This window comes from Aphelocoma coerulescens, chromosome 1 (genome assembly GCF_041296385.1).
Source record: "Aphelocoma coerulescens isolate FSJ_1873_10779 chromosome 1, UR_Acoe_1.0, whole genome shotgun sequence".
Classification (NCBI taxonomy): domain Eukaryota; kingdom Metazoa; phylum Chordata; class Aves; order Passeriformes; family Corvidae; genus Aphelocoma; species Aphelocoma coerulescens.
This window is the reverse complement of record NC_091013.1, coordinates 25184251-25209328: the sequence shown is the minus strand read 5'-3', so window position 1 is coordinate 25209328 and position 25078 is coordinate 25184251. Positions and strand designations below refer to the sequence as shown.

General features: G+C 41.7%; 1 protein-coding gene across 6 annotated transcripts in view; it reads right to left on the bottom strand.

Annotated features, from left to right (window-relative positions):
• NAXD (NAD(P)HX dehydratase) overlaps positions 1 to 25078 on the bottom strand; it is a 50469-nt gene that overhangs the window by 419 nt on the left and 24972 nt on the right. For 5 of the 6 annotated variants that reach the window (XM_069004018.1, XM_069004045.1, XM_069004025.1 and 2 more), the window contains 4 exons: positions 11796 to 11846; positions 11610 to 11714; positions 11119 to 11239; positions 2509 to 2629 (listed from right to left, as the gene is read on the bottom strand). In XM_069004018.1, coding sequence (XP_068860119.1) covers positions 2509 to 2629; positions 11119 to 11239; positions 11610 to 11714; positions 11796 to 11846 — 398 coding nt within the window. Of the gene's footprint in view, positions 1 to 2508; positions 2630 to 8049; positions 8170 to 11118; positions 11240 to 11609; positions 11715 to 11795; positions 11847 to 25078 lie in introns of those variants that run through there. The other variant, XR_011148305.1, reaches the window with a different exon arrangement.

Here is a 25078-nt window from a genome sequence, read left to right as displayed (position 1 = left end):
AACCAAAACCCAACATTATAAAGAGAATACAAACATTTCTGTGCAATTTATAAGGTGGTGGACATCATCTTTGTACTTGTATATATATGTTGGTCAGCATTACCAGGAAGGCCTCTTAAGCAAACACCTTCTCAGACTCTTCCACTGCAGAGCATCTCTGAATTTTTTTTAACAAATACTTCCCTACCCATGTGACTGAGTGAGAAACACCACCAGAGCCAAAGCATGCAAAAGGACAACACAAGCTTAAAAAGTGGGTAAGGTGTTCCATGTCTAGCTTTACTGATGTGAAGATTCATGCTTTCCTTCAGAGGAAGGCCGAAGTCTCACCTGACAGCCTTTCATGCCCCTTTCCTCTCCACTCACTGGGTAACTCCATTTAGTTTTGTCTTGCAGGAGTGGGGAAAGGTCTTGGGGATGCAGACAAGAGATGGATGATTTTCAACAGGGCCATAATGACTGCTCCAGGGCTTTCATTAGATCAGCTTAAAAGGGGTACAGTGGCAGGTGAAGACCCCAACACAAATTAAGGCACACTGCTGAAATGCCTCCTACACACTTACGAACTGCCCAAGAGAGTGGACCCAGAACAGACCTCTCTCTAATGCTGAACCTCGCCCTGAGAAGCCAGCACAGTCCAGAGCCAGCTCCAGCTGCCACCTCCAGAGCACCTTTTCACAGGCTGGGCCATGGGAGTCACTTCTGCTACCTTAAAACAGAAAACGACTGCAGAATAGTTCAGCAGCCAGCGCTGCACTCCAGGTTCTGGCTGATCAAAAACCTCACAAAGCTCAGCCTCAGCTGACCACTGCTGCCTGGCAGACACTAAGGACCTCCTGACTCCTCTGCCAAGTGAGAGTTTTGGGAAGAATCCCAGTGTAAAACACAGGCAAAGCAGGACATGACTTTACAATTAGGTGTTACCTAAGCAGAATTTCCATATACTCATCAAGGTGCAGGAGTATTCAAGCGACCTTGAGACTTAATCTTGGATGCCCAAATACTGCTCTGAAAAAAAGAGCTGTGCACAGGCTCCTTGGCTCAAGACAGCTAAAGCACCATACTCCAAAGGCATCAGCATCCTCTCTATTTTAAGTGAGGAACCCTACCTACTGTACCAGTAGCAGCCCTGAAAGCCAGTGCAATCTCAGTGTTTGAAAATCCCTCTGTACAGACCCACCGTGAAATGCCAGAGCCAGGCACAAACTGGAAAGACTGGCTGGACTGCCTGCAGTGCAGTCTCCAAGCAGATGCCCTGACTCACTGAACCCAAAAAGCTCCTTCTTTCCTGCAACACACAAGGTAGGCAGGATTGGTACAGCAGGTGCCTGTGAAGGGTCACCTTAACACCACTGCAGGAGACACAATGCATCGCTGATGCCAATTACACTTTCCCTTCATCTATAAAATAAAGGAGTTTCTGAGCAAGCTGTTTAGAAAAGCCACAGGAGCTCAAGTCAGGAGAGCCTGGAGAACACATGCTGTGTTTGCTAATCTTTCCAACAATTTAACACTGCTGTGCTGTACCCCATGCAAAAATGAAGTCACTCTTTTAAGGACTTAAAACAGAATTCCCCCTTTAGTGGCAGCTACAACTTCAGACACCCAGAATGACAAAGGAAACCAAGACTGTGTATGTTAGATTTCAGAATTCTGAAGTCTGGTTCAACTGGTCGCTCATTCCCCCCGGGGCCCCTCATGCAGTGTCCCTGTGGTAACACAGGCACAGGCTGGATAACTCCCATGCACATCTGATGCTGTGCACCTGCATGCAGCATCCCAAGGACTACAGAAGGTCTCCACTCCTCAAGCTTCCAGAACTCATTACTTACTGAGAAGAGAGACTGTTAACTCCCTCATTGCTTATGCTCCTTTCAACTTTATTTAAAGCTGCTGCTTTCACAGAAAGACTACATGACTACCTGGACCAGCTAGTGTGACAGGAATTGACATAATTTAACTAAACAGCCAACAGCCATCTGCATGGCTGCTTTATGTACAACCAAAGTGGACTGCCATTTGGCCTTATAAGAATTACTCTCTTTGAAACTGTATTTTCTTTGCAAGTTTCAAAATACCTGCCCCACTGAATTACTCAGGCACAATGCAAGACGATTCAGCAAAACAGAAATAACAAAGGCAAACAAGATATCTTTTGAATTACAGAGATGCTATTGCCAATGACCACCACTTATTTATCCTTCATACTGTCTACATTCAATTGTTTTGAAAACATGTACCTCATACATAAATATCCTTGCAAACAGATCCAGAGGCTCTTCTTCTGCCCCAGACTTGGGAGATGTTAGATTACTGAAGGGTTTGTCTTATTAAAATTATTACTGTTATGTAGACTGCTCTAGAACACCCTTACACTTTTGAAAAGTACATGGATATCTTCTTACCAAAACCTCCAATTTCATTTGGAAATTCACATAGCAGGTCTACAACAGTTGCCACAGGTGAACACAGACTCACAGCAATTAAGTTATTAATTAATATTCATACCCATTTGTTTTTTCAGCTCCAGCAACAAATGCCCAGTGTGCCAAGACTCCAAGAGAACCAGAAAGGAGGTCCCCCTGTCCACCACATCTCCGGCTGCTTCCTTCGTGACTGCACACAAGTACTATGAACAGACAAACCAAAAACAAAGTCATGTGCTTTTCCCCCTCCATTTACAATGACAGCACTGCAGCTGCAACGGTGACCCTCTGAGGCACACAGCAACTAATAGTTGAGAGACTTAACACAGGCAGTAGAATACGATGAAATACACTATTCTTAAAAAAAAATAAATTGCATTAACATTTTAAAAAATACTTTTCTCGTTACCTTTTAATCCTTTGCAAATAACATTGCACAATGTGCACACTTTCTCCACTTCACTCAGGCTGCACAGGTGAGTTTAGTTATTCATGTGCCATAATGAGCCATCACCCCAAACTGGACTGGGTCCCTCACAAAGTCATTGCACAAACACAACTCTTCAGCGTCTCTGAGTTTGCAAATATAAACCAAGGTGTTTACAAAAAGCAAACGCAATATAGGACTAAAATCTCAAATGTTCTACCATGTCCATCATGAAAATACTTTATTGAAACAGTCTTTTCCTTAGGCTTTGTAAAGACCACATGCAAGACGGATTCTTTTTCTGCCAATCAACTGAGTCTCACCATCCGTGTACGTTTCTGTCAGCAGTGTCACTGTGGACAGGCTGTGTCAGGGTATCAGATGTTACATTTCTATTTTAAATATACAAAGGACCTTGGTCAAACTGATCTCTCTGTGCAGCTTTAACTATGAAGAACACGCAAATGGTTTCACTACATTTAACTCCTCTGTTATCCACTCTCAACAAGCCCAAGCAAGAAGCCTAGAGGACATATAAGGCACACAAAAAGAAAACAGCATCAATTCTGCTCCCCTTCACCATACTCTCTTGTGGGTATGTACCTAGCCCTTAGCTTCTTTTTTTTTGCTTGGCTCTGAAAAAAACCCCAGGACAGATTTATCTTCCTCTCCTAGGAAAATGGAAGAGCTGGCAGAATCATGATTGGCCAAGTGATGATCCTTAGCATCTCCACTCAGCTACTGCAGGATTCAGGACTGTGCACACAATCACTTCTGTGCTGCTGAGCATGCCAAATATACAGGCAAAGGATAAAAAGCAAGACCAGGCATTACTTGGGCAACAGCTCTTACCTCAAGCCTGGGCTGGGTTTCTCCAAAGTGTATAAACAGAGCAGCCCAGGTGTTTTAGAGGGAGTACTGTCCGTATTTTTAACATTTATAACAATTTTTATCTTTCAAACTAATGGAAAAAATTTGCACTGAACGGAAGGACTTGCAGATACATCTTCCTAAATAGCAAATGGTAAAAAACTACATAATGCCAATGAACCCCTTCCAGTTCATTATGTGCAACAGCAAAGAACTGCACTTCACTCCCATCTCCTACCGATTCTTCCAGCGGTAATTGCGGGGCTCATGAGGCCAGGCAGTTGTGCGTGTTTGCTGCCACTGAGAGGGCAAAGATTCATTAGTCACCACGAGCACAGCACACACCACTGCAGCCTTGCCAGCAGTTCATTTTCCCAATCACTCTTCTCCCCTTCCCCCTCCCCCTCTCAAATTAAGATTCTGGATGTGTTTCTCAGTGAGCAGTAGCTAATGTCAAATTTCACAAGTGTAATGCCCTTCTGAGTTAGCTATCTGAAGAAGGTATGCCCTTTCAGGTGGCACGATTTATTCTCAGTTTTATTTTAAATACAGTGCTTTGGAGAAATTACCTCTAATTCTACTACTTTGAAGATGCTATCTCACCAGATTTTCACTTTGAGGGCTTGAACTCCTGGCAGGAGGCAGGATGGAAATCCTCTGTTCAAAAGCTTTGGGGCCTTCTGACTGACAGCTGAGCACAAGCCCCTGCTTATTAGCTGTATGTCACCATCTGCCACTATTCTGTAGCCCTACAACCTTCCAGTCATTTTTGAGCTGTACAGGAAAGCAAGATCTCCTCAAACTAGGCCAATTATAATACTCTGCTAAATTTACAAAAAAAAAAACAACAAAAAAGAAGTGGTCTTTTGTTTGTGGTTTTAAAAAGTAAGTCTCAAATATGTGCAGACTACCTCATAGGCAACAACAAAAGCAGACCTTTGTACTCTGCACACAGATGCTGGAAAATAAATCCATGGAATACCTTCAAAGAAGCAGAACTAGAGGAAATTCCCTCGAATGAGGAGGGAAAGATATAACACACAATTCTTGTGCAGAGGCTTGGTAGATCAAAGAACATCTCAAAATAAAAGGATGATGAACATGACAACAGGCAATGGGAAAAGGATTTAAAAACATCTCTGAATTACAGTCATTATTAAAAGCTTTTAAAATATAAGAAGGAATCCCACAGTGGCATCAAGACAAACCGGCACACTGCCAAATCAACACAAGGATGCTTTTCCCAGCCTTCTCCTAGAACAACAAAATAAAACTGCTGTCTTCACGCTCCCCGAGTGCAACATCCCCCACTGAATGTCTGAGCCCTGCTGTGAAGACACTTCCAGCAGTTCTTTAAGGACCATGGGGGTGAAGCCTTTACATTGCACTGAGTAGTCACAACCAGTGGCAATGTTACAAGGCCTCGATTAGCTGCACATGGCTGAACAGTCAGCTATATGCTGAGAAGGTGGGCAGTTCTATTCCCTGGAAACATGCACAGCACTCTATCTGCATGAGGATGAAGCTTTTTTTGATCTGTTGTTCAGCGAGGCTGTAGCATGTTCAGCTAGGGATGGGTTCTTAGAAGAGCTGAGGAGACCAAGATGACTGGATGCAGGACAACAAGGAAACTACAAAGACTGAAATCACCACAATGTGTCAATTTTGAAAAGGCAGCAGCCAGGGCCACTTAAGGTCGATTAGTCTGACACCAGTCCTGATCAAAACAACAGAGAGGTTCAGTTACAGCTCAACTGACAGAGTGTAAGAGACAGAAACACACAATTAATGCTGGTCAAGCTGGCTGTTAGAGCAGGGTGTCCAGTTCTGTTTTCTAATGGGTCTGGGCAACCAAATCTGACGTCATTACTTCTCAAGGTGATCAATCAAAAAAAAACCCACCTCAGTTTTTAAATGAAAACTGATTTATGCCAAGTAACTCTCAGGGAAAAAAAAAATTACCCAACTCCCAAACACTTATCCATGTAGCACACATATACTACCAGAAGAAAAGGCTAGATGAAATAAGTGTCATCACTGAAGAAATGCCTGCAAGGAGATCTGCTAGAGTCAGAAAAACCACAGTCCTATTCAACAGTTCCAACACAGTCTCAGCAAGTAAACATCACATAAATACTGCCAGAGCTTTAGGCAGCAAATACAATACTGGTATTTGCTCACATATAATCACACAGATTCCTTGCACACCTAAATCCATGGAAGTAATTTGTACTGAAATGAGTGCAGCAGAAACAAAAAATTGAAGGCTGTCATACTGACAGAATACTGGAAAGTGAAAGTAGAAGTTAAGAGTTTTAGGCTCCAAGCAATTCAAAACTTTGCCCCAGACTTTCTGGGTAACTATGGCCAAGTCATTTAGTAGTGCTATGTTTAATATATTTCAGGCCATAAAATATTTTCAAGAAGGGCTGAAGAGGGAGTGATGGCAAGATACACATTAATATTTGTGAAAGCATTCAGACCATGGTGTCACACTTGGCTGTATCATTGCCAAGTTTTAAGCTGAAAAACTCCCAGCCCAAATTCTGCTGCTGCCAAAAGCCCAGAAGAATGACCTATTTATGAGTATTGTGTGCTTAATTAAAAAAACAAAACTACAACATTCTGTTATGTAAATGAAAATAGCTGTCCTCTCTTTGAATGAAAAAAATCAGAATGCAGTAGTTTTGCTGACCTCAAGCACTACAAGTTAACTTGGAAGCACAGATTTTGAAGTGGCTGTATGCAGGCAGCACCATTTGCAATGCCACCCCCTAGACACATCACAGTTAGAAAACCAAAGTAGTAGAAAAGGCAGTGTGTGTCTGCTTGTTCCTGACTCACCGTGTTCACCCAGTAGTGAAAAAAAGAAATTAATCTCTGGGGTGGCTTTTACTGTTGCATTTAGAGCACAGCATGTGAAATATGGGATAGTTTAGTTCTGATGATGGTCAAGAAGGCTGAAGAGCCTCTGTGAAATATCACATTTATTGAGACTGCAGACTGAAAGACTGGAGATTTAAATTTAACTCCTGAATCTCAGACATCCTGAACAAATTCCTTGCACTTGTTTTCCTCTTACAGAGGAGGAGTGTTACACTCACCCTAATGTGGTCAGGAATCAGTGTATGAAACATGACCATTCTAACTTCTGATATGACCCAACTGGATCGGATCAGCTAACAACAGCCACCCCACACAACAAACATACTCTAGTTTAATTAAAAGGCTTAAGATTTCCATTTTCTATCCAAATAATGTAGCTATCAAAGATCATTTTGCTCCATCAAATACAATATTTAGACCATTATCAGATTTTTAGTAAAATCTCTTACTAATATACATCTCTGACCTAACATATACTAGTAAGAAATCTTTTTCCTTTTGCAAGGTAGCTCACAAAAGCATGTAGCTGGAGATCATGGACTCCCAGAAACATGTCCCAGAGTGTATATAGAGAGGGAAACCAAGTTTAATGACTCTGGCTGGGGAAACAACTCAACTGGTGTGGAAAACGTAAGTTGGCTTTTATATAAAGGGTGCTTATACTTTTTTATTCCCTAATCACACTTTTAAAACTTAGGTAAGTCCTTGAGTGCAAGATAGAGCAGGCAATTGAAGTTAGCCAAAAGTGACCCGAATTTTACACTAGTTCTGTTGGACAGGCACAGGAGCCAGGGGCCAGGTGAACAGTGCCAGGGAGAAGCTGGCTGGGCTGCACGTGCCATAGACACCACAGTGGCACCAGGGACAGGAACCATCACCTTCCCATTTTGCTCATTCTGCAGAAGCAGGACTGGAGACAAAGGTGCTGCCTCTCAGTTAAAAATCTCGGTGAGTTTTGCTCAGCAGCTGTGAGTGAGCCAGGCAGTGACAAGCACTGAATAGCTTCCTTTTTCCAGCTGTGTAGGGAGATGAATGGCTGGAATTAGAAGTAGTGCTTGGGGACTTATGGCAAGAGTTGGATTTTTACCCCATAGTCAGTACTCAGTATTCTGCCTCACATGCTTCCTTGCTTCTCTTCACCATGGCTGCAGCTGAGCAACTGGAGAGAAACCAAACTTGGCTACTGGTTCTTGGAAAAAGTAACAGGATGGTTCCCATAAAAGCCTGCCTTTTGGAAGGTAAGAGGGTCAAACACAGAAAAGCTCATTATAATGCTTAAAAATGAAAATTCAAATCCTCTAATTCAAGGACCTAACCAAATTTTAAACATGTTAGGAACTAGGGCTGGTATAACCACACTTTATTACTGACCAGTTCTCCAAAGAATAATAAAAAAATAACCTTAGAGAGCTGTGCCATAGTGAATAAAAGCTGACTTACCTTTTACCCACAGGCTGAGTACTCATTCCTACCCTGGTCAGTGATGGCACTGATATCACCTACCAAGAGCATGGTGAAGCTCATCTTTGTAGAGCAGGGAATCAACAACTGTAGACCAAGCTATAATGTGAAATTGCAAAAGGAAAGAGAAAAGAGTATATAAAACTTAATTTAAAATCTTGGTGATTAAGTTTACAGGCCAGTCAGCAGCTCACTACTGAATGGAGACAAATTTTAGAAAAACCTCCTTTATAGTGGAGGACTCCTACTGCTTTCACAGAGGCCAGTATGTGACTGAGGCCATAAGCAATCACCTGCACCAGCTAGTCTGGTCTGTGAAAACAAACCTCTGAGGTATCCAGACACTTCAAAGTTTGTGAATCTAGCAAAGTTTCAGGTACACTGCTGTACCAGTTAATTTCTTTATCTATTAATAAAATCTTATTTTGAATTTATTAAACTTCAGCTTCCAGTCAGAATTGGAATCAGAGCCTCTCTGTGTAGATTACAAAGCTTTTTGTTGAGAGTAATTCTTCACCAACACCTTATGCCAAATCACCTGGTAACTCTTTCTGTCTTCAGGTAACAGAAGTAAACTGTCTACTGCATTTCTTACAGACTCATGAATAAAAGTACTGTGAAAATAACCACTACAATCACTCTAAGCTAAAAAGCATCCACAAACCCAATCTCCCCTACTGCAAAATTTGGCATCTTAAAAAAGCCTTCCTTCCACAACAACTAAGCACAAAACACTGGAGTTGCATGGTTAAGTTTGCAATTTCTCAAATTCTGTTTTCCCTGGAGAGCACTGAGACTTACTTTATTTTTCCCCCCCTAGAAAGCACACGTGCAGTATATTCCCAAAGGAGAAAGTTTAAAAGTACTGTATGCAAACTACAGTGACAGTACGCTGAACACAGGAGGTCAAGCAGGAAATGCCTAATAGATGGGGCTTAAGCACTGCAAATGGATGATGACATGATAAATAAAAGGCAAAAGGAGTACAAAGATCTTTTCATAATGTTTGATTGTGCTCAGAGGACATTGACCTGATCCAATAATCTGGATTTCCCTCACACTGGAATCATGATGTATGTAGTCTTAGCTGCAAAAAAAAATTATAACAGATCAAAAGAAGAGACAGAAGAAAAATAAGAGCAAAAAACCTGGGAAAGAATTCAAGGTCAGTGACATGGCAACATACTCCATGTTGTGGCACAGAGCACACAGTAGAATCTCCTTTCTCAACGTAATTTTGCATTTGAGAAACTAAATGACCAGCAGACTAGACCCAAAGAACACTGCTGTTAAAAGGAAGCTGAAGTCTGTAGTTTCTGCAAAATTCTCAGGAACATTCTTGAAAGTCATGCAAACTCTACAAACAGTTTTTGTAACAGACATTATAACCCACTTTCTTAGCTCAGCAATGCTGCCTGTAATGTCTGTAATCCAACAAAGCATCAGTGATAGTACCAAGGTAAGAACAAGAAAGCAGCCTATAGCTGGACATCAATCAACTGCTATGAAGGCACAGAACTGTTTTTATTTCAAAACAAAAGCCACTCCACTAATAGAAAAAAATATAAGAACACAACAGAGACAAAGAACAAGGTGGGGGAAAAAATAAAACCAATAAAAAACCCCAAAAGCACACAAGACATACGTGAACTTGTGCCATATATGAACACTCAAAATTGAAACTGGAAAGAGCTTCAGCTGTTTCCTGTTTCTTTAATCCTGCATGACAAGAGACACTGGAGACAGTGTCCTGTTTCTCCAGCAGTTGTGGGGATACACTTATCTCAAGAGTTAATAGTTCAAAAGGAGAACAGAGATATACTAGATAATGTACTCAATTTAAAGCGCTCACCCAGTCTTCCCAATGTTCATTTAAAAAGCAACAATCCTGTATAAAAAGAACATTGTTGACATAAAAGCAGAGAAAGAAGACAATTACAGTGCTCTAAAGCTCTCCAGCTGGCATAAACTGGAGTCAAGACATTGTATCCTCCAGCAGAGTTCATCCACCCTTAAGCCTGGCCTGACTGTCCAAGGCTACAAATCAAGTCTGCTATGGGTGCAATATGACACAAGACTTCCTGTGGGGAAACCTGGGTACTATAAGAGGAAGGTCCTTCACCCCACAGATGTAACTATATTACTTCCAGGTCCCAGCTGTTGCACAATCTGCTAGAGTATCTGCACTAATGGGGTATGTGGAAGGTGGCTCTGCACAAACCAGGTGTACTTATGACATCTGTTTTCTGTTATAAAAGACTTCCATGGCTCCCAGTAATGAAAAATTGACTGTATACACAAAACAGTTTTGAAGCAGCATAAACATTTATCAGAGATTAGCATTTCAAGTAATTAAAAGCAGAGCTGCTGCTTGTTATGTATGTGAAGTAAGACCATGCAGTCAAAATGTATCGATGGCACTTGTGAATAATTTTATACTGATCACAGTAAATGATCAGTATAAAAAGCACCAGACAAGCAGCTAATTTTATTAAGTACACTTTAAACCATATTGGTATGTGACTGTTATAACGGCAATCTAGAGTTAATTTTTTAATTTGTCAGGGCTGCTGTACAAGTCATATACGTACATGTGAATCTGCAGCCCCATGATGGACAGCACCAAGGAACCGAGCAGGTCATGAGCCTCAAGACATCTCCACTTTTCACACACACTGATACATGGTGAATATTGATACATTGTTTTGTATCAATTTAGCAATGACAGCTGCACTTACATAAACCACCTCAGCAAAGAACTTTCAAACAGTTCACAAAGATTAAATAATTAATTTCTCAATACCCGTGGAATGTAAAACATAATGTCATTTAAATGAAAAATGAAATTGGCAGCTTTTGTCAGCAAATAAATTTAGTTGCACTCTTAAAATATAAATTTACACAAATCATCTAAAGGTGATCTGCAAAGGCAGCAATCCCTCCAATCTTCAGGGGAATACAGCCTATTGCTACACACTCTACTGGACTATGATTGAAACCAAACAGAACAGAACAATCACACAGCTAAGAACAGAAGGCTTCACTTACCTTTCTCTCCATCTGAAATAAGATCTCTTTCTCCCTTTTGCACAACTGTCAAATTCCCCATGGCTTGGCTGAGTCTTAATACACATCCATGATGATCACTACTGTCTACGGGGTCTCTAAGCTACAACACAAGAATTCCATACACAGTACATATTTTGCTACTACAACAACATATTCTAACACATGCTACTTACATATGCTTGGGGGGGTGTGTGGGGGGGGAAAGCAACATCACCAGTCTTTCCATGTATTTTTTTCTACACCCACTGCAGTGTTAAAAAATGCATGAGAATGGGTCTTCTTTAAAAAAGAGCTCTGTTTAAGAATATGCATTGTTGTGGCAATTATCCCATGGAATAAAACCCAGAGAGTGCTTCCCTCACATATAAGAAACAGCACGTAACATTTAAGCCAGTAATAAGTTACTTATTTTCAAGGACAAAAAGACTAAACTTGCACATACTTAAATACCAAAAAGGCAATCAGCTCACCATGGCTTCATACAGTCTGCTGAACTCCATATAGTTTGGAGTAAGAATAGCTCGCTGGTAGCCTTGAATAAGAGACGGCTGCTGGGAAATGAGCCACAGTCCATCCTGCAAAACACAGTAAGAAGAGCATTTACTGAATAGATTCTTAAATGTTAAACCACTGACTGAAATCAAGAAAATACTTACTGCATCAATAATGATAGGAATTCCTTTCACTTTCGATTTCTCTATAATACCCTGCAAAAAATGCAGATACTTTTAAGATGCTTGATAATTTTGATCTCTTAAGATACAAACCAAATATATACAATAAATCTGACCATGTAAGTTGTTTTTACAAAGTGATAGAAAAAAATGTTATACTGCAAACTAATGTAAAACCTTTTCGTATCAGCAGGTAATTTTACAGTCACAATGTTTTCTCCCTGGTTTAAGTGTCCACAGAGCTGGTATGTGTATAGGGTACTCATGGCAAGGTTTTAGGAGGGGGAAGAGGGGCTACAGGACTTCTCTGAGAAGTTGCTGGAAGCTTTGCTCATGTCCAATAGAGCTGATGCCAGCCAGCTCCAAGACAGTCCTGCCACTGCCCAAGGCCAAGCCCAGCAGCGAGGTAGCATCTCTAGGATAATAGATTTAAAAAGGGGAAAAAGTTACTGTGCTGAAGCAATTGCAGCCAGAGAAGAGAGGAGTGAGAATATGTGAAAGCTACAGCCCTGCAGACAGACAGGTCAGTGAAGAAGGGAGAGGAGGTATTCCAGGCTCTGGAGCAGTCTGTGGGGCAGTTCACGGTGAGGCAGCTGTGCCCATGTGGCCCGTGGAAATTCACAGGGGAGCAGAGATCCACCTGAAGCCTGTGAAGGACCCCACAGCAGAGAAGGTGGATGCCCAAAGGAGGCTGTGACCCCATGGAAAGCTTGCACTGAAACAGGCACCTGGCAGGACCTGTGGCCCCATGCAGAGAGGAGCCCACACTTGAGCAGTCCGTTCTTGAAGGACTGCACCCCATGGGAAGACTCATGGTGGAGCAGTTTGCAAAGAACTGCAGTCCATGGGAAGTCCACTGGAGAAGTTTGTGGAGGACTGTCTCTTGTTGGAGGGGCCCCACGGTGGAACAAGGGAAGAATGTGGAGTCCTTCCCCAGAGGAGGAAAGAGCAGAAAAGACAACATGTGATGAACTGACCAGAGTCTCCATTTGCTGACCCCCTGCACCATTGAGAGAAGGGAAATACACAATTTTGGAGTTAAAATAAGCTTGGGAAGAAGAAGGTGGCGGAGAGAAGGTGTTTTTAGCATTTGGTTTTATTTCTCATTATCCTACTCCGATTTCATTTGTAATAAAACTCAGTTAAGTACCCCAAGCTGAGTTTGTTGCACATACTTCAATGTAACAGTAACTGGCGAATGATCTCTCCTGTCCTTATCTTAACCCACAAGCCTCTGTTATAGTTTCTCTCCCCTGTCCAGCTGAGGAGGGGAGTGATAGAGAAGCTTTGGTGGGCACACGACATTCAGCCAGGGTCAACCCACCACAATATGCAAGCAAACAAGCAATCTCACCCACTCTGCCTGCTGCAGGAGGCATGTAATGCCAACACAAGCCACACATAGTAAACACACATCTTCAATTAAAAACCCCAGAAAAACCCCAGTGAGTGCTGCCTTGATAGCAATCAGCGAGTAACTGTCAATACTAACTTCAGCTGCTTTGCTGCTGACAGTGCCACTGCGGTATTAATTTATGCACAAACTGAGACAAGCAGTATGTATGATGTCATTTCACCCATGGTCCTGGAGGTTTTATGCTTGGAAAGCAAAACCAAGGTGGCCCAGACATTTGTAAAAGTGTTTTTTTCAGCAAGCAGTATCTCCGAGCAGACTGCCTGCCCTTGTTCTCTTTCCTAACCCAGCAGCAGCCATGACTGATCCTCAAGCTTTTTAACGAGCAGTGGCCGACAGTCAAGTTCTTTTCCGTGTCGGTTATTACCAACTCATCCTTGAAGCTGGGGGGTTTATCTTTTTCCTGTATAAGGTAACAGAGCATTGTATCCATCCAAAAGTCTAAGTACTTTTGAATGTTATTAACATCTTCAGGTTAGCTATCGTATGGCACTGAGCTTTACAGGTTAGCAAGACATGATGTAAAGAATAAGGAAGCAATTTTTAATTAATGTTTAGGGTACTGAACATCTCTCTTTTCTTGTACAGTGGTCAAAATAAACACCCACCTTGCTCCCTGTAAATTATTACACATGACACATACATGTCCTCACAAACATTACTACCTGATTCTGGCTTTTCCAACACCAGTGGAAAATACTTCCCTTCTATTTTTTTTGGGCAGTGTTTGCAGTTTGGAAGCATGAGACTGAAACACCATCCACTGCTCCAAGCCTGAGGACTTGCCTCAACACACAGCTGTGGCTGCAGTAGAAGCTACTAGAGAATAGAAACCTTTCCTACACTTGCACAACTTGGGCTGTGTGTCAGACTGCTTGGTGCCCACCTCCTTTGAGATCCCTAGGGAATACCACAGAGTCTCCTCTTATACTCAGCTACCTGAATAATTTTGAACCAATTGCAAATTTTACACAACTCATACTGTTCAGCTACTACTGAATTATTCAAATTTATTAGTAAGTATACTTAACAGCTGTGTGAGGATGGAGTCTTAAAACACACCTAGAATTAACTGTGGCATTCTGAAAACCAGAGCGTCTTACTTTCAAAGCTTTTAAGGAATGTATGAGAGAATAATGTCTTAATTCATTCATGCTAATCTGCACAGATGTGCACAGCTCAGTTTTCCTTCACAGAAGCTGCACTGCTTTGCCCCTGCTGTGTTAAGTTCATTAGCAATTATGTTTAGCTCGACTCACTTTGTAACAGTGAAAAAAGGCTGTGGATCTAACAACCAGGTTTTGTGTTTTGCTGTTTATATTTTCCTTGTATACATGAATGTTATAGATACAACACCCCAACTATTTTTGAACCATACTAAGCTCTTCTGATTAGATATCATAGGGCACTGAGACTCAGACCTCAGCAAGATCATCCTCCCCAATCTTTGAAGAAACAAATACCTTTTACTGCAACCTGGTTTTCTAACTGGTTATAATTACAATATTTTGTACATTAGCAGCTTCACCAAACTCCTTCAGTACACTTAAAATGATTACTGCTCCACTTCCCACTAATATGAATCACCAGTTTATTCTAGTATGTCAGCTTCAGTAAGCCAGTCTTTCATGACACTTCATTTTCTAAAACTAAAAAAGATTCCCCCAACAGTCAGTAAGGAAGTCTGAAGGAAGACACCAGATCTCAGGAGTCCTTAGCCTTCCAAACTATTCTCTTAAATGCATTATGAGCAATCTAGGGAAGGAATTTTGCCAAAGTTCTGTTCCCAAAACAGCTAAGGTTTGGCAGATGCTGTTATTGTTTGGCCCCTTTTCATGTTTCCTCATAATTGTCATCTTGGCTACTGGAATCTCTTGCTCTCTCCCAAATAAGCAATCTTGAAGATCCATTGTATACCAAAAGAATGTATGTATAAGATTTTAAAAAGTGGAAGTTACAAAGCATGACAGTGTATCTACAGGTAAATAGCACCTGGAAGGCCAGATCACTGGTACACTCCAGAGAAATAAGGCATTTTTTCCTAATCGTGTTTTGAGTTCCTACATCTCTAGCACATCTGAAACATCCACAATACTGAAACATTTGACCTCTACTCTAAAGAGAAATTTCACCTTGCTAAGTAAAACCTACTGGGCAAGCAACTTTTATTGTGCACTAAGTCTCTGAGGTATTGGTTTCTAATCTAATGTACTGAATGATCTTTGCTTGTTCTTTCTATCCTTATAAAACAAATAATCAGGGGATACAAAGTAATTTGTCTTATTTAGAAAGCTCATTTTTGATTTTAAAAAATGCCAAACAATACAAAACAAACAAACAAACAAAAGCCCCTATCGCAATCATTTTCCTTTCCTCTTTATTCCTTAAACCCAGACAGAAACTGCCTGGAGATAGACAAGGAGCCTCAGAGAGGAAGTTCTGGGAAGGGAAGGGGTGACTTTGAAACTGTAACAAACAGTAAAGATCAGGGAACCCCTGTAAGAGGGGCACACCTTTGAAGGACGCAACATTCACAGGAGACCCCGCTTCCTACTGACTGGACAGGACCACTGGAGAGCAGCTCATCCCATGCAGCTTACACACCACATTTAGGGTGGGATGAATAGCCAACAGATATACCTGTCTCTCCTCAGCTATCACAGGGGCTACAGAGACACTTTACTGTTTTATTTTTAGACACCAAGAATTAGGTGAGATGAAGCCCACTTTAAAACACTCTACTTCTGCAGATACTGTAATTAAAAAAACCCTTAAATATTTGCATTAAGATGAGTTTATGGCAATAATGGTAACATCTTCGGTGCACAGTACTTTGTTCCTGGAAGCAAAAATCAATTTTCAGCTGTATTTGTACCTCAGTATTTGGCATGGATTTCTCTGGTTAATACCTGTAGATACAGAAGAACCTTCACTGTTAATTGCCCAATTACTACATCTCAGACTAACTCTGCTCTCAAACCAGAACCTATTTAACAGTTCCTGATAAGAATTCTATGTATGAGCAGAAACCATCTGTTCAGTTTTATCCAATGTAACAATTATTTCTATGGGAAAGGATTTAGAAGATAACACTGACAATTAAAAATATTAAGAAATGTCACTAAGACACAAAAGCTGAAATCCAAACACCAATGACAAATGAACAGCAACACATAGAGTTATCAATGATAAGCCCAAGACATCACCCCTTCTCTTCAAACAGTATTTTGAATATTAAGATTTTGAAGATCCTAGCTCCAGGATATCCCAGTGGACAATCTTTCTGTGCACAGAACATATTATACTAGTGGTGGTTCAGCTTGGAGCAAGGAAGGAGCACTTCCTTCAGTTGATTCCTAAGCCCTCAAGGACATCCAAAACTGAAGCACTGGATTCACAAGGCAACCTTAGCACGAGTCACAAAGCAGAGGGGACAGTGATGAGAAGAGGATGATACACTGTTGTCACCCAACCTTATGACCTACAGCCACACTGGCTAGCTAAGATATCAAAGTCTGAAATTTGGATCCTTCCTCTGCAATTCACAGCCAGGGCCAAAATTCAGTCTCTTACCTTTCATATTGAGAGTCTTAATAATGGGGTTTGGGCAATCTCTTGCTAGACACATTCTTCTTTGTATCAGCTGGCTAAATACTTGGTAGTCCTCTGAAACCGTGACATTTGCATGAGAAAAGGGAAAGAAGTGTCACCCCCTCTTATTAACATCAGTGATGATTAACTGTATTGCAAGACTGCATTACTCATGCTAGAACAAATCTGTAACAGGAGTTTCCTCTCCGAATAACAAGACCAAATCTGAAGCTTCTATCCTCATTAAGCCAAAGAGGAAATTACCTGGGATTCACAAGTCCCATGAAGATGCTCCATGGGACAAACTCTCTCACGGTTATTACCATTTGTTAGCAGCACCAAATACTTGACCTTTAGGAATCCCCAAAATAGTATTTCAGCGATTGCAGTTTTTAGTGGTGGCAGTTGAGGTAAAGAAAGCCAGAGAGGGTAAAATTAACCTGAATCTACTCCTACTCTACTCCTGAAATACACAATTTCCTGAAAAAACTTTTTTTTTTTTGACTGATTATTCAGGATTTCTACGCAAGCAACCTACTCAGTAAGAACTGAAAAAGAAGTTGTGTCATAGTAGAAACCATTGGTCTATCTGAGGAAAGGTAAACCTTTACTGTAATTACAAAAATTTACAAAGTAAGGATGAAAAATGTATGTGGGTTTTTTTTTTTATTATCATGGAAACTATTCCCTTAGATGCAAGGCATTCATTGTAGTAGAAATCTGTCTTCTGTCCCAACTTTCACATGGGAATTTTAAAACAGATTCCCAAACCCAAATTCCAATCTTTAAAAGAAACCCAAAAGACAAAACCAAAACACAAAAAAAGCAAAACCACCAAAACAAAACCGAAACACAACAACCACCACACTTCCCCCAAAAAAACCTGACAACACAAAACCTCCAACACACTGACACCTGTACAACACACACACAAAGGCAAAATTATTCAGGCTGGAAAGGACTTTGGGAGGGAGAAGCCTGAAGGAACAAATGGACAGGATACTGCTGAAAGAGGGCACAGTAATGCAAAAAAGCATGGTATGATTTAACCATTTGATAGCCTGCAGCTGTGCTGTGAAACACAAGATTCACCTGCACTGTACTAACATGGACATCCAGGACTCCTACACTCTTCCACAAGTAGTATGGACAAGGGAATGGGGCTGAGATGAGCCACTGGTTGTAAGAAACAGCCACGTGGGGAATAGTGGGGAACATGAGAAGGAGGAATAAATTCCCATGGAGCTCCTAAGTACAACCAAAGGATCTCTCATCAGCCATGGAAGTCTTCACAGAGCAGCCACGCTGAGGCACCAGGGGCAGAGAACAGGTGGTGCTCTCACAGCGAGTACCCACAGCCTCTTGGAATGAAACTCTGCAGTCTGGACTTCTCTACCCAAGTCCAACGAGCCTGTAGTAACACCCATCCTATTTATGCTGCCCACATGCAACAGCCTAAAAGCTGGTTCTCCACAGATCCATGGAAAAGACAATTATGTAGATTTGCCCACACCTAAGTTAGATATACTTTTCAGCTTTTTAAATTAGATGTTGATTAGCAGCAGAATGCCTGCAGTGACTTTGAATATACTAGCAGTTTTATCACTACTTTTCTTGATGAGCTGGTTCAGCTACACAAAACTTTGGCTTTTGGTGTTTGCAAAGGGAAGAATCAGGAAATCAGAGCCAGTCATTTTAATATACGATTGAATTTTAATGAAATGTATAGAAAACTGGAATAGCAGAATATATAAAGCAACATCTATCCCCCAACAGTAATTAATTTTCACATTGTCATTTTTCTACCTAGCAAAGGAAAGACTGCTTTACTTGATACCAGCAACAAACACTGCATTTCCTCAGTCCCTTCAGCAGTCATGTCTTAACCCACTCCTGGAAAAATTCCTACTCATGTTCTCAAAAAGAAATTCAAGCCTTAACATGCCATAATAATGGACAATGTTGACCACAATGACATCCAAACACTTTAGGAAGCAGTATTACCTTGCCTTCAGCCCACTGAAAGTGCAGTCCACTGCAACCTGCAAATGCCAAGTATGTAATTACACACTCCGGTTTGGTAAAGACATGCAAACGTGCAGAACATCGCATTGGGAGTGGCAGCCCCTTTTACAAAGAACCCTCTCCTGAAAGCTAGGAACAGATACTGCTGTTGAAATGCCACCTATAATTGCTTATATTTTCTGCATGGATGTTGCTCTCATTCAGCAATCCTGAATCCATGGTTTTGTCTGAAACAAGACAGATAAAAGGAAAAAACAGCCAAAATTTTCCTGTACATGCTGCAGCTTAAAGCATTTCCACACACCCTCCTCCCCAAGGTGACCTGGAGGAACAAATAAGTTCCACCCCAACACGCTGCAAATTGATTCCTACAATAGGCACTGAAAGCCCTAGGAAGCATTTCTGCCTTGCTTGCTTCAAGTCTGGATAAATGCAGAGTTAGCAGGGACTCAGCTGCAATAGAGGTCAGGATGCAGCTCTCTGGTGGAGATGCCTGGAAAATGGGCTTGGCAGGCAGGAGTTTGCAATCTTGCACAGCTAGAAGTAGGCAAATATCCCAGGCACAGGCTGTGCTCAAGGCTACAGTCTTTAGCTGGCAAGGGAGAAAAGTTTCCCTTAATATATTCTATTTGATACAAGAAGTTTGAAAAAAATTAAGAATGGAGTTCTACTGTTTGCGATTCTTCCCATTTAGAGCATATTTTCAGTAACTGGTTTTAGGCTTTTTATTGACTCACTGGTGAAAATGAGCAGTTATCTCTTAAATGTGCTTTTATCAGTTCCTACAAACTGATCCAAGGACTCATCCTCCTTTCAAAATTCAGCAAAGACAATCAAAATCTCTCTTTGTGATGAAGATATATATATAAATCACCTTTAACTAGCCTAATTGCCTGATTTTCTCCTTATGTATTTCTGTATGCATACCTATCACTAATTCACTAATCACTCCAGTAAGCCCTCAAACCTCATGCAAGGAATGACCACCACTTGTGAATGAAGAACACATAATAGAGATGACTATCCCTCCTCTGGAGCAAATAGGTTCTTCATCTCATGGTTTATGCTCCATTCAATTTATGTTGGTCTTTTGTCTTTTAAATGTAGTACCACATGCTAGGCCCTGTTTTCCAAAACAGCTTTTCAGGTGCACAGTAAAATATTTCACTTAAGCCAGGCAGAGGGTGTTAAGAACTCTAAAGAATACCCCCCTACACCATCAGGCTCATCAAGTGCTTTGGGAGATATTAGAAGCTGTTACAATCAACAAAACTGAGACATTGTAGATGGCAGCTAATCAAAACTGTTCTACTCTACATAAAAAAAAAGATATGAAAATTATTCATTTGTAGATTCCTTCTTTGAATCCAAATGAGATCATTTGCCTTAAGCATGGAGGAAAACTGCAGCTAACAGTTTCTTAATATCAGCTTCAATCACATGCTAAATTCTTAAAGAAGTGACATAAGCCAAAGTAATGCCTGAATACAATACAATATGAAAAAGCAAAAGCCTCTGAAATACTGTCCTAGTTATGAAAAAACCCAGAGCACTCCTTTTTGCCCATGCTCCCCCAAAATCATGGTCAACCAGAGACCATGGGAAGCTACATTTATACATACATTTCAGCCCTGAACACATGGAAATCCACTTTTAATTATTAATCCTGTTTACTGCAATCCAAAGCATAAATATCTAAATCAGAATAAATAAAAGCAGTAATTTTTCTCATGCTCTCATTCACTGAATGTTTGCACTCACAATGCAAACTCTACAAGGTTTCCAGTTTATAGCTGATTATGTTAACTAGATTTGGCTTAAGATATTCATGGTCAGCTGTTGGTTCTTTGTCTTAAATAAACATAAAACTTAAAATGAACTTGTCATGCTTAAAATGAACTTAATGAACTGAATTTATCACTGCCAATTTCTTTTTAGGGTTTCTATCTGAATGATGCTCAGAAAGAGTTGAAAAGATATCCAATACCAGTGGTTTGCTTACAAATGCTTTGAAGTATCAAAATCAAGTTAAACAATATAAGCCTACATGCAGAAAGCAAATAAATATCCCACTTCACTGTGAATGACTTTCATCAAGACCCATTATACATATTAGAAATAAATTCTGTTTGCAAGCTGCATAAACCTGTATTTAAGGTACTGTTAGCAGATATTCAAACACTATTTTTCTAATCAAGACATTTGTGAGGAAGCCACAGAATACCAACAGTTCTTAGCACAAGCAGCAGTAGTTTCTTGGCATAACCAAGAGGGTATCTCTGCCTTGAACCGGTGTTTCCAAGGTTTATCTGCACCAGTAACATCACCACAGAGAAAGAACTGCATCCTATCCCAGCAACTGCTTCCCCTTAGGTGAAGACATCCCCAAATTCTGACTCTCATCAGGCCTTTTGAAAGCAACAAAGCTTGGCTAGCAAGAGATCAGTTTTTCACTGGATTCTACTTGTGATATGCGCATCAATGCTGGGCGTTGGGTGAAAGCTGACAGCACACGTTGTCACAGAGAGGCCACGTACATCCCACTGGGTTTTGCCCTTGCAGTACCCCAAACACAAGACCCAGCTACTAATACTGTCCCTGCCTGGCTCCATGGGGTCCCGCGTGCCCCCACAGACGCACGGGTGGGTTCAGTGTTACAGTCGGCAGCAAAGAGTCGAGAAGAGCATTTGTGTGGGTTCTGCCAGGAGCATTTACTGCTGCTACACTGCTGAAGGCTGCAGAGGCAAATGTGAACATGATCCCAAAGCTCACAGTTTTATCTGGGAAGAAGGTGGGACTAGGGAACAGGGACCAATGGGAAGCTCTGGGGGAGTGATAAGGTGTAGAGGCTGACAGCCATCTGGGGGAGCCAAACTGGGATAGATTAACATAAGAGAACAAGCATCCTGGGAGAAGCCTTTCTGGTCACCCTAACATGATGTGGTTCTTGTGGTACTAGGGACTTGTCTTACTGAAAACTCTCTGTCCCTTGTAATGTATGTTCACCGGTCACCACAATTTCTCCTTTCTGTGTTAAACAAAAGGGCCTCTCTCAGGGATCCCACAGAGCTGGGCAGGAACAGTATTAAATGGCGCCCCAAATTGGGCACCACCTGTTACTGGGTTCCCTGCCAGCTCCGTGGCTCACACGCATGAGCACACAGATGCAGGGCTGGCTCCAGTAATATTAAGCCAACTGCAAGGAGTTGAGAAGGGCTCTTGCTTAGAGTTCCACAGAAAGCAGTTTATTGCTACAACTTGTGAAGGTTTCCAGAAGCAAATGACCCCGAGCATGTGACAGCTCAGGCTTAAGTACAGGGGTGTGGCTAACACAGGAGCCAGCCGGGGAAGCACAACTGGGGTACATTACCACAACTGAACATGGCATCCTGGGGAGAGGCTTCTTTCCCTCACCATAACCGATAAGTCTTCGGCACCAGAGACTGCCTTACCAAGAGCTCTCTCTGTCCCTTGTACCACTGGTCAATCGGCCACCACAAGCTACCTGATCCACTCCAAGCTGAGGGCTGAGAAGAAAAAGAGGCATATCCTTGCTGCTACTTCTGTTCCCCATGAACTGCTGAATCCCTGCAGCAAGAACCTCCAAAGGGTATAAACAGGGAGGAAGCAAATGCACATGACACACACTAAAGAATTAAGTTTCTGGAAAATAATTCTGCTGATTAGAGTTGCCATGAGCAGTGACTCCAAACAATAATACGTTCTGTTGGTTAATATTTGTACATGGTGGTAGGTACCACAGGCAATACTACTAATCTGTCACCTGGGATGCTTCTCAGGTGTCTTACACCTGGTACAAAGAGAACTCAGAGGGCTACTTAGGTATCAAGAGGAAAATCCTTTTCAAGGCCCACAGTGACAGATTCAACTCCAACAGGCAGATATGGTAACAACAGGGGCCCTGTATTCTGCAGTGCTCTTGATCTTGCAAAAAACTAGTGCAGATAGTGTAGTGAAGCACCTGGTCCCATTCCCACAACTTATTAGGGCTGTGGAGTGTTGCCTCAATCCTTAATGCAGGAGGCTTGAGAGGGGGAAAATAATCCAACTAACCAAACACAGACAGGCTGATGCCTCAGTCAAGGAACTGAGAATCCACCAATCTGAAAATCTCAAATGGGTTCTCTCTGGGCACACCCGATGGAGATGATCTGTGACATGGGCCCAAAACTCTCTCACCACGTAGATGTTAACTACAGCCAAGACATCTTAATGCAACCTTAAGATGATAACACAAGGGGTGGAAAATGGGATTCTGAAATTTATATCCCAAGAGATAGCAGAGATCTTTAAGGACAAATGACTGGCTGAGGGAAGAATTGCAGGGCAAGGGAGTTGAGGGAAGAAAAACAGCAACATCAATAGGCACAAACGGCAGCTAGGCAGGGCCTCAGCCGAAAGAAAATCCAGGCTGGTACCCCTGACATGTTCTGGAAGCTAAAATAAAGACTGAGAATTGAGGAAGAGGAACAAGCCTATCGTTTGAGAACCCAGTTGATTTTTATCATGTAATCTGAATTACACAGAGTTGTTCTTGCCATTAATCATTACCTCTCCTACAGGAGGAAAGCAAGCATCCTCTGCTGAAAACAGCATTCTGACTTCATGGCTGCAAGGCAAGACACAAGAAGTCTGGAAGACCAGAGTGTGGGACTTGGTGCTGGCACTTCAGGGAGAGAGGCAAGGAACCCAGTGACAAGCAAGGAAGATTCCATCATTAAGACTTCAGTTAAGGAGAGGGCTCTTCATAAGGATGAATGCCTCTCTACCTGATCCCAACAGTAACTGCTATTCCACCAGCAATCCTGTATCGGTCCATTTGACCTCAAAGCCAGGAGGAATAGGAGATGGCAAGAGGGTGGAAACTGATGAAGGACTCAGCCTGTAACTGCCTAACTGCTAGGTGGCAGCAGAATGCAGAACATCCTGGAGCATTAGGCAGCATCTCCTGCTCTCTCAAGTGGCTATGCAAGGAATACTGTATTTTTAACCAAGTTCTCTTGGGAGCTGCACTCATCACTCTGCAGCAGAGGAACCTGGTTCTCACACCTAAGAAACAGCTCTTGATGGTACAAGCAGAAATTTCCCTACTTCCAAGCTTCTCCTACAAGGAAAATCAGCTCAGAGTAAAGCCAGAAGTACAAACATACATACAACAGAAGATGAAGTAAACTGTGATTGGTAGATATGATAGGAACATAACACTGCTGCTGTGTGAAAAAAATATCCAAAAAAGAATATCCAACAGCTCTAGAAATATTCTGCTTCTAAACAGAGCACAGTCATAGGGATCTTAGCCTTGCTTCCACATGGCAGCTAAACTCTCAACAGGCTAAACCACCAGCAGCAACACTCCAACCGAGCTGAACTCGGCGACATAACATACTGGCCAGAATCAACCATGGACACTGAAAGGAAAAAACAGATGGCCTGATGTTCCCTACAGGAAAGTTGACATTGTGGCCAACTTTCACATCAGAAGCAGTAACAGTATTTCAAAAGTCTGAAGTAGTATGGGCAGCAGAAATGCTTCAATCTGCACACTCCAGAGCTGAGAAGTGGTGCAGAAATGTGTTCTTGCTCCTTTCTCTTGAAGAGAAGCAGGTCGTACTGCTTATTTGCTTCGGATTTGGAGGGTCTAACCAGGCTGCGACTTGAATTGCCACATCTGCAAGGGATCCTGGTGTACAGCTATCAGGACACAACAAATGCTTCCTTTAGGAGAATTTTCTGAGGCTGCAGTTCCTGGTCCTACAAACCCATGGCTAAAAAGCTCTGACAGAGCATCAGCTCCAACCAACTGAGTAACAGCATGTGAGGGTTCTGGCATAGACCCACACAAGTGGCACATAAAAGAAGGATATAACTTGCAGAGTGGCTTCTTGTAACAAGACTTGTAAATGGAATTACAGCCAAACCTACAAAATCACACGAAGCCAGTAAATATGTATTCAAAGACTATCAAGGTGATCAAGCAAAAAAAAAAAAATCAAAGGAAAACAATCACAAGGTGGGGTTTTTTTATCAGACTGTTGAAAGGAGTTCAAGTGCCACAGTGAACAGTGCAGGCATCAAGAATGAGGGAGGCAGGTGACACACTAAAGATGCTGAGGAAGCAAAGCATTCTTTGATCTGGAGATGATGCACCATCTGGTCAACAAGTACTCAGGCTATTCCACAACACTGTCTCTTGGCCATACACCAGAAATTGAAG